At 53.8% G+C, this 10,381-nt stretch overlaps 1 protein-coding gene across 1 annotated transcript; it reads left to right on the top strand.

Annotated features, from left to right (window-relative positions):
* Positions 1-1,843: 1,843 nt before the first annotated feature.
* CA6 (carbonic anhydrase 6) lies at positions 1,844-10,212 on the top strand. Its single transcript, XM_054648039.2, has 8 exons — positions 1,844-2,017; positions 4,929-5,077; positions 5,710-5,805; positions 6,248-6,314; positions 6,763-6,920; positions 8,157-8,280; positions 8,652-8,750; positions 9,265-10,212. The coding sequence occupies exons 1-8, from the start codon at positions 1,996-1,998 to the stop codon at positions 9,876-9,878; spliced, it is 1,329 nt and encodes a 442-aa protein (XP_054504014.2). The 5' UTR covers positions 1,844-1,995; the 3' UTR covers positions 9,879-10,212.
* The last annotated feature ends 169 nt before the right edge of the window (positions 10,213-10,381 follow it).

Below are 10,381 nucleotides of genomic sequence, written 5' to 3'. Positions count from 1 at the left end.
GAGAGAATCCATGGTCTGTTCCCTGTTCTGCCAAATGACTTTTACTGGACCATACACAAGTATTTGCTTGGGACACATTTTTGAGGGAATCAAGTGTCTGAAGAGACAGAGAAGTCCACAAGAGCATTTAGACACCTGTCACCTGCTAGTTTTTATTTGAATTCCTGCATGTTTTTTGAAAAGCCATCAGGGTTGCAGTCTCCCGCACCTTTCAACTCTAAGTAGTTTTTGAGAGCTCTGAATTTTTCAAAGGTTTCAAATCTCTCCCATTCAAAACTAGATTTCCAGTGATGAGGGAAGGTGTTGAAAGCGAAATGCTTTGAATGCTAAGGCTCAGGGCTGTGGAGTGCTTTTAAACCCAGTCTCTAATTTTCAGAGGGGCTAAGTGTCTGCAGTTTTGCTTTCTGGCAGGATTGTGAGTGCTGTGCACTTTTGAAATCCAGTGAATGCCTTGTGCCTTGGTCCTTGCTCTGTAAAGGGGAGCAGCTCTGAGGTCTGGGCTGGCTGTTTCTGCTTACAAAGCTCTGTTGTGCCCATACTTGCAGCGAGAAGCTTTTCAACCCATTCATCAGCAATGAATGGACAGGAAAAGCTGTGCAGGGGTCAGACAGACCCGGGGCCATCAGCTCTGGCCATCGGGGGACCTGTCCCCTCTATGGGGACAGCTCAGCCAAAGGCCAGCAGAGCTGACTGGCCAAAGCCATTATCCTGCTGGGGGGGTGAGGAGAAGGGCAGGAGGGCTGCTGGAAAGGCCAGGCCTGGAGAAAAACCAGCATTTGGGGTTTCTGAGGGGTTCTTAACCAGTCCTTCCCTCGGCTGTGCTGCAGGTACAACACAGACATGCTGATGGCAGCACTCCTGCTCCTCCTGCTCCTGGTGCCCCTCAGCCACTGCCACGAGGTGTCCTGGACGTACAAAGGTAAAAACGGGGCTGCTTTGGAGCTGCTGCTGCTCAACAGGCTCCCTTCCCTTGCTGGCTGTCCCCTGGTGAGAGATCACAGAGCAGCTAATTTATTCCACTTCAGTGATGCCTCCGTGTCTTGAAAGTGATTCTCCTCAATGTCACCTCCTTTTACTCCTTTGTGTGGTTAGGACACATTGTCGGGGTTGGCAGCACAACCAGGTTCAAACAATGGGGGAAATCTTTAGAATGTGTTAGAAGAAAAGCTGCCCTTTGGATGATCCTGCAAGGAAAAGCTTTAAATACTGCCTGCTTCTTATTTTATTGTCATATCCCAGGCAGTACAGAGCACTAAGTACTTATTTAGGTACATATAATTTTTTGATGAAATTTTATCTAAATTTCATTTGTGTCAGCGATTTGTTTGCAGAGCTCACTGAAGTAAGTGTTAATCCTTTTATGATCAGGGGGCCTAAGTTAAAACAAAGGATACTGTTGAAGAGTTGCAATATTGCAATTGCTCTCTCCCCAGTTAAAAATAGCTAATTGCTGTCAGTTCCTGATCCCAAGCTGAGCCTTCCTGCCTATTGCCCTGATCCTATTCACTCGCACTGGTTAAGAAGCCAGTTCCACACCTCTGGCAGCTGGGACCCATTTAAATCCCCATTTCCATGTGAACGCTGCTCCTCCTTTGGTGTGGGTTCAGCCTCCAGCCATCACCGAGCCTCTGCTGCAATGCAGGTTTCTTACTTTGCAGCACAGCCCGTCCTGCAGACACAATAATGTGCATTTTCACTCTGGGGAAGGCAAAGCAACCTGTAATGGCTGTTCCAATAATTAGCTTGGCATTTCCTGCTGGCAGATGAGCGCTCCGGCTGCTGACTGGCAGCACATCCCTGTCACATCCCTGTCACCTGCCTTCCTCCCCTGCAGGAGAAGGAGAGCTGGATGAGGAGCACTGGGCACAGCACTTCCCAGACTGTGCTGGCAAGCAGCAGTCCCCCATTGACATCCAGAGGAGGAAGGTGAGGTACAACCCCCTGCTGCAGCTGGAGCTCGGGGGCTACGAGGAGCCCCTGCAGGGGCAGCTCAGGATGACCAACAATGGCCACTCTGGTAAGGCTGGGGCGCTGCAGGAACGGATCTTTTGTTTCAGCTTGGAAACGCATTCCCAGACGATGCCCTTGTTTTGAACTCACCTTACTTTGCCATCTCACTTCATTCTGCTCCCTTAGGTTTGCTGCTTTCCTCAGTCAGGCAGGAAAGCTCTCCAGAAATACATAAATAAATCAGGCAAATAAAAGGCAGATAGCTTTCTGCAAGGTATTTTCTCTGTTGGACATGAAAAGGGAATAAAATGCAGCTGGAGAATTCCAGATTGCTCCTCTCCTTTACTGTGCTGCAAGACAACAGGTGTGCAGCAGTGAGTGGTATTTGGGGCACACCGACTCTTCTGCATTCAGGAAAATGCATCCTTTGGCCTGTGCATGAATCAGAAGTGACAGGAATGGAACCTTTGCATCCCAGGTTTGGTTGGCTGTAGGTCACCCTAAGTACAAGACAGAGGAGGATCCCTCCCTCACCAGAGGATTGGTATTTTGGGGCTCAGGAAAGGAAACTGAAGCACAGCACATGTTAAAAACCCAGCCTTTGGCTACCCAGTTTCAGGGCAATGCTTATAATTTAGGAGATCCCAGATCCCCCTGCTGCAATCTGTAATTCATTGCCTAAATAATTCATCAGCTGGTGCTGTTGGGATAACGCCTTTGGACTACAGATGAGCAATGAGAGAATTTTCTAATGGCTGCAGGGCAGAGAGGATGAGTGCTTCGGGAAGGTGATGGGAACATAAAGCTGTCAGCTCCCGAGTCCTGCACAGCAGCTCTTTCTTCCTGCCTGCAACAAAGAGGGAGAAACCCGGTGTGAGGGCAGGCAGGGGAGCGCTGAGGGACAAAGTGCCAGCAGAGGAAGGCTGCTGTGATTGTGTCCCTGAAAACTGAAACTCCTTTTGTGTGGCCACACCAACTCAGCGTTCAGCCCGGAGCTCTCTGTCAGCACTACCGCCCTGCCTGCCTAGACATTAATTCTTGCAGGTTTAGCTTTTTTGACTGCATGTGTGTATTTGTCCGTTCTTTTGTTAACTTCCCAACAATGCTTTTCTGATGCGGGGCAGTTTCCTAAAGCACAAAGACAAACGAACTGTGCTATTCACAGCTCCTGTGAGTCAGGCTGGGCTTTTCTACTGGCTTCAGTGAGATGGGACAGGGCAGCAGAATCTCTCAGGGGAAGCACTCAGCAGATCTGAAAGGGGCAGGAGAGGGATTTATCAGCAGGACTCTCCTTACAGGCTCTCAGAGCCAAACCCCAAATGTCTCACCCAGGAAACCAGGTTCATTTTTTCTGTAGGTGTGCTAGCACCGGGCTGAATCCCACCTGAAAATGCCTGTTTGCTGTGGTGTGAGTGCTCCCACAGACAGCCTGGGGCTAACAAAGCCTTTTGCATTTCCACCTTCTTTTTGTTTTAAAGAGGGTCGGTCCTCCAGCTGGACAAGCAAAATTGAAATGTCATCCATGTGTGCATCCTCCTCCAGGAGCAGATTTAACTGGGAACTCCAGAGTGCCCCATTACCTCAGCCTCCAGGGCCAGGGCTGGGCAGGCAGGGATGGCCAGGGCTGGGCAGGCAGGGATGGCTGTGCTGCTGTCCCTGCAGGCAGGGATGGCTGTGCTGGGCAGGCAGGGGTGGCTGTGCTGCTGTCCCTGCAGGCAGGGGTGGCTGTGCTGGGCAGGCAGGCAGGGGTGGCTGTGCTGCTGTCCCTGCAGGCAGGGATGGCTGTGCTGGGCAGGCAGGGATGGCTGTGCTGGGCAGGCAGGTAGGGGTGGCTGTGCTGCTGTCCCTGCAGGCAGGCATGGCCAGAGGCCAAGCTGCAGAGCTGCAGTGCTGGGGCAGGCTCAGCTGCACTCACCCTGCTCAGCCCAGCTGATTCTCCACCGCCTGGCAGAGCCAGGGCAGAGCACTCGCACTCACACTCACACTCGCACTCACACTCACACTCACACTCCACGTGGGAGAAAAGCAGAAGCAAGCCAGGCTGCTCCCTACCTTGTGCTTGCAGCAAATCTTTGCCTGGAATATCTTAGAGGAGCCTTAAGCTTGTTACAAACTCACAGCACAATTCCCTGGCTGTGTTTTGTAGAAAGTGGAAACCCTGGTGAGGTGCTTGAAGTAAATAACCCTCATTATGGAAGCAGTCAGCAGGGAACTTATGAAAAAGGTAGATTATGTTATCCCTCCCACTCTAGAGCCTTTGGGATATTAAAAGGAAACATGCTTTCGTCTTGTCTGTTTATAAACAGTTCACAAACAAAAGAAACTCCTCAGAAACCCAAACTATGACTAATTAATAATATGTTGTGCTGCATTTTGCAAGGATAGTTGCTAGTTTTTATAACATGCTGGGGGCTTCCATTTAGATGAGGCAATTCTCCACTTCCACTCCTAGATATATTAACATAATCTATGATTTCTGGCAGGGAATTAGCAGGAAGACAAAGGGTTTGTGACTTCTCCTTGGCAAGGAGAAGAAAAGATATTTGTCTCCACAAATCCTTCAGCAATGACACAGCCTTTTCAAACCTGCAGGGCATTCCCAGAATGGCTGGGCCTCACTGGGAATCGTGATAACACATGGGGCCACTGCCTGTGGTGATTCCTATTCCCCTTTTCTGCCTTGGAAAGGAAGTGGTTAACAGACCTGTGCCAGATGTGCTGAGCGGGGTGAGCTGAGCATTGAAGATTTCATTAATGCCTGGGGGAGAAAGGGTCTGCAGGCACAGCTGGGGATGCCCAGTCCTGCTTGTGCCTGCACCAGCCTGAGCCCAGGAAAGGTTTTAAGCACACAAAGTTTTAAATGTCACTGTTTTCCCTCCCACACCGGGGTGGTGACGGTGCCTGCTCCTTCCAGGAGGTGCCACCACAGGGATGGCAAGGCTGCCCCCCCTGCTGCCTCCAACCCTGTCATTCTTCAGTTCAGATCGATTTGCCACCCACCATGAACATCTCCAGAGGGCTCCCAGGTGTGTACACAGCTGTCCAGATGCACCTGCACTGGGGAGGGCTGGACCTGGAGAGCAGTGGCTCGGAGCACACCATCGATGGCATGCGCTACTTTGCTGAGGTTTGTGGGGCTCAGGGCTCTGGGGCTCACTGGGAAAGGGGGGCTGCACCCCAGAGGAAAGCAGGGCAATGGGGAGGGTGGCTGCACCCCAGAGAGCCTGCAGGGGAAAGCAGGGCAATGGGGGGGATGGCTGCACCCCATAGAGCCTGCAGGGGAAAGCAGGGCAATGGGGGGGATGGATGCACCCCATAGAGCCTGCAGGGAGGGAAAGGGGAAAGCAGGGAAATGGGGGGGATGGCTGCACCCCACACAGCCTGCAGGGGAAAGCAGGGCAATGGGGGGGATGGCTGCACCCCACAGGGCCTGCAGGGAGGGAAAGGGGAAAGCAGGGCAATGGGGGGGATGGATGCACCCCACAGGGCCTGCAGGGAGGGAAGGGGAAAGCAGAAAGCAGGGCAATGGGAGGGCTGAGTCTGATGGTGCTGGCACAGAAAACTCCAAGAAAAGCCATGGCAGGAGCACTCATGTCCTTCAGAGGTGTTCCCCCACTGTCCCCACAAACCTGTTAATCCAGAGGTGCCTTTGGCCTGCTGTGAGACACAAACAGCACAAACTGGGGTGGTGACTGTCCCTCTAAACATGCAGGAGCCACTCATCACTTCTTCTGAATGACCCCATCTCTTTCCTGGCAGCTGCACATTGTCCACTACAACTCTGCCAACTACTCCAGCTTTGAAGAAGCCAAGGACAAGCCCCAGGGGCTGGCTGTGCTGGCCTTCCTGTACACGGTAGGTACAGGCTGGGCTAAAACCTCCCTCAGACACGAGGTTTGTACAGCTGTCCCAGGGGATGGGGTCTGGCACCTCTGTAGGGGCTGTGCTGCTTCCCCTGTGCCATCTGGGCTTCACACAACACCAGCCAATAGCCCTTGGGAGCCCCACAAAACTGCCCCATAAGTAGTATTGTATATATATATATATGAATATGAGGTGGGGTTTCCCTGCTGTGCCTCCAAGCCTTGCTCTGCTTTGCCAGTGGGAACACCTGATTCAGTGTGGATTTTAAAGCAGTAAAAAAGAATGCTGTTCACTGTTCTGCCCAAGCTGACCATTGTCCAGCCCATCAGCAGACCTGTGGTGGTGTTTGTTCTCTTTGTCTCCCCCCAAGTGCCCAGCAGTGAGAAGGACAGGCAGGTCACACCTTTTGATCAAGTGTCTGTGCTGTGTTTAGGATGGGCACTTTGAGAACACCTACTACAGCGAATTCATTTCCAAACTGGCAAGGATCAGGTTTGCAGGTAAGACCTGGCAGTGCCTTCCTCTGTCCCTGGTATGCTCCAGCCTGTGTGTACACTCTGCCTCTGGGAACTGACTCTTTCCTGCTGCTGTGCTGGCAGAGCATCCTCAGCCCTGCACAGCTCCAGCCCAGGGCTGTGGGGAGGGTGCTCAGGGCTGCAATAAATGCACTCCTGGAGGTCTGGGCAGCACCAAGTGTCAGCTTCCTGCAGCCTGCACAGCCCCTGATGCCTCCTGGAGCACCCCAGGCACTGGCAGAGCACTGAGAGCACTGCCCAGCACCCAGACATGTCTGACTGACAGAGCACAGACCCAGAAAGGGCCTCTCATGCCTCTCCCTGTTCCACCCAAGGCCTGATGGGCCAGTGCTCTGGGCAGAGGGGTTTGCCAGCCCCAGCTCCAAGAGCCCTTCCCCATTAACTGCTGATACCATCTCTGCTTCCTTTGGAGGTCAGTCCACAACTCTCAGCTCCCTGGACATCCAAGCCATGCTGCCAGAAAACCTCTCCCACTTCTACAGGTACCAGGGCTCCCTGACCACCCCCCCGTGCTCCGAGAGCGTCATCTGGAGCATCTTCCACTCCCCCATTGTGCTGTCCCACACTCAGGTCAGTGCTGCCCCTCACCAGCTGCTCCTCCCTCTGAGTGTTCCCTTGCTGCCCTCCAGGGAGCAGAGAGCTCTTAGGGCACCTCTCCCACCACAGGGATTTGGGGTGGGTTCCTGGAGTTACAGGTGCCTGGCATTCTGCATGGCAGCAGGGCCAAGGTCTGGTGACTGACAACAAAACTCCCTGCTCAGCTAAGCTCAGCCACCCTGAAGCACTATAAAAAAGGAAGAGACCAGTGAGAATTAACAAGGCAAAAACTACTGCAAGAGAGTCCCCCTGAAAAAAACCAAGCCAAAAAACCCCCACCAAAAAAGAGCCATTCATAACATTAAAATAATGACAGAATAATTGGCAGATTTTAGAAGGTATTTCAGGGTTTTTCTGTGTCTAGACTCACACTGAAAGTAATGCTTTAACGTTAATAAATAATAAAGAAGCATCAGAAACATTTTCTTCCAGGAGAAGAAAAAGATAAAACTGAGATCACAGTAGTGGGGGATCACAGTGTGCTCTCTTTGAAAAAGAAACACTCTTTTTGGCAGGGGAAGGCTGGAGGGCACTTGTGAGAAAAGTACAGAATAGCAGCAAGATCTCCATCCCTGCTATCATCAGGCAGGAGCTCAGAACTCCCCCAGCCCTTATCATGAATTAGCTGATAAGGGCCCTCAGTCCTGTTCCTTCCCCAGCTGCTGCTCAGCAAGAGACCCTGAGATTCCTGTCTGATCCCCAGTGCAACCCCCAGCTGCAGGGTGTGCACTGCAGGGTGTGCACAGCTGCTGTCCCTGTGCCCTCTGTCATGTCCCTGTCCCATTCTGCACTGCAGCTCTGGGCACAGCTGTTGTCCCTGTGCCCCATGTGATGTCCCCATGCCCTGAGTGATGTCCCCATGCCACTGTGCCCTGTGTTTGTCCCTGTGTCATTGTGCCCTGAGTGATGTCCCCATGCCCTGTGTGATGTCCCCTGTCACTGTGCCCTGTGCCCTGTCCCTGAGTGATGTCTCCATGCCCTGAGTGATGTCCCCTGTCACTGTGCCCTGTCCCTGAGTGATGTCCCCATGCCCTGAGTGATGTCCCCTGTCACTGTGCCCTGTGTTTGTCCCTATCCCTGTGTTTGTCCCTATCCCTGTGTTTGTCCCTATCCCTGTGTTCTGTCCCCGTGCCCTGAGGGATGTCCCCATGCCACTGTGCCCTGGGTGACATGCCCTGTCCCCGTGCCCTGTCCCTGTCCCCATGGCAGGTGCAGCTCCTGGAGAACACCCTGCTGGACTGGCACAACCGCACCCTGCGCAACGATTACCGGCACGCGCAGCCGCTGCGGGGCCGCGTGGTGGAGGCCTCCTTCCGAGCCCAGCGGGGCCAGGGTAGGGCCAGGGGACACTGGGGGGGACACACAGCCCTGGGGAGGGTGTGGCACTGCCAGTCCCTGTGGCTGGACGGGCTGGAGTCCCCTGTCTGCTCTGGCAGAGGTGTCCCTGTGCCTCCCCTTGTGTAAGGTGTGTGCCAGCCCTGCCCTTTGAGTGTCACAGCTCCAGGGCAGCTGGTGCCACCTGGCACCACGTCAGGACCCTCAGCTCAGGTGTGTCTGGTGCGTGGAGGGTGTGGGAACAGCTCTGGCAGAGCAGCCACACCGAGGAGAGGAGCTGCAGTTTGAAGCACAGCTTTTGCTCCAGTTAGAAAATGTAGCTTGTGCAGGTGCCAGCCCTCTGTAAGTTCAGCTGTCTGATTGCTTCAGCACAGTGTGATCCAGAGGAATTCACCCTCAGGCTGGACCAAATCCAGATGCAGCTCCAGGACATGAAGAGAGAGTTGCTGAATGGACTGAGCCACACAGGTAAGAAACCCAGGTTGAGTCCAGCTCACCTTCTGAGGATGAAGAGCCCTGCTGAGCTTGGTGGCCCAAACCATTGACAGGTTTGGTACTGGCACACACAGGTAGAATTCTGTGGCATATCTGGGCCTACTGATGGAAATCCTTCACCATCATCAAGGCCAGCCCTAAGCCAGCTACTCCCACAGCAGCTGCAGCTCTCTCCTGCCCCATGGCAGCACATTCTTACAAACAGTAAAAATTCTCAGCTCAGTTCCCCCAGGATAAATAACCATCACCACTATTTTATACAACATGAGAAAAGAGGAGGAAGGAGGGAAAACCATGATTTGCCCAAACATTTGTATAGGGGAGCTCAGCTCAGCTTTTCATCATTCCAAAGCCCTTCCCTGCTGGCACAACCCACAGCATAACTGGGAACTCAGACTGCACAGCCCTGCCAGCTCTGTGGGTGCCATCCTCCAGAATTTGGGCTTGTTTACAGGAAATGTAACTGCTGGCTTTTGGGTTATTTCAGGTACAGAATCCAGCACCTTTCCAGCTTTCTACTTCCCTGTGGAAAACATTGAGAGCTTTGTGGAGGTGCATCCCCTCCGTGCCGTGTCCCTGCAAGCCTTCACGCTGTGCTTCTGGAGCAGAGCCCAGCCCCTGGGCAGCCAGACCGTCCTGTCCTACTCCACTGGGGAGAGCGAGCACGAGCTGCAGGTGACCGTGGGCTCAGAGCTGGGGCTCTGGCTCGGAGGGCACTTCCTCAGCTTCCCCCTGCAGCACGAGGCCCAGGGCTGGCTGCACCACTGCGTGAGCTGGGCGTCCGCAGAGGGAGCGGCCACGCTCTGGCTCAACGGGGCAGCTGGCAAGGCCAGGAGCTTCCAGAAGGGCTACGTGAGCCGGGCTGGGGGCACGCTGCTCCTTGGCAAGGCCAGGGACGCTCTGCTGGGCACGTTCTCCAACGGGTTTGCGGGCTGGATGAGCCAGGTGAACATGTGGAGCAGAGTGCTCAGTGCCACGGAGGTTCGGGCGCTGGCGCTGTGCAAAGCGGGGCAGCCCACGGGGGACGTCATAGCCTGGGGACAAACGCCCATGGCCCTCCTCGGGGGGGTGCTGCTGCAGCCTGACACCAGCTGCCAGTGAGCACAGCCCTGGCTCGAGGCATCCAGAGAGTCCCAGCTGCTGGTTGGGAAAACTCAGAAAAACTGAGGTGGTTTGCTTGCTTCTCCTCCTGCTTTGTAGGCTCACTATGCACCTCCTGGGGCTCCAGGGTGTTTTTCCAAGAGAACAAAACCTCCATCTGTGAGATAAAAGCAATGAACTGCAGAATCTGGCACAGTCCAGCACCCTGGGTTGTTACATCTCTCCAGGGGGGTGATTTAGATCCCCATACACAGATTTTTTTCATGCCAAAGAGCAAGAGCTGCTCTCTGGTCAAAGGAGCTGCTTTCTCAAATAAAATTTCTCTCCCATCCCTCGCCCAGTCTCAGTTTCTCACCATCCTCCCTGCTTGTCTCTCCTTCTGTTTGTCACCACCAACTCACCACCCCTTCCCTTGCAGTTGTGTCCCACAGGAGAGCAGATGTGGCAGCTCCTAGGACAGGTCCTGTGCAATGCCTGTGCCTTGGCCTGTGGCACAACTTTGC

Source organism: Agelaius phoeniceus, chromosome 24 (genome assembly GCF_051311805.1).
Source record: "Agelaius phoeniceus isolate bAgePho1 chromosome 24, bAgePho1.hap1, whole genome shotgun sequence".
NCBI classification, from domain to species: domain Eukaryota; kingdom Metazoa; phylum Chordata; class Aves; order Passeriformes; family Icteridae; genus Agelaius; species Agelaius phoeniceus.
This window is presented reverse-complemented; position numbering and strand designations above follow the sequence as displayed.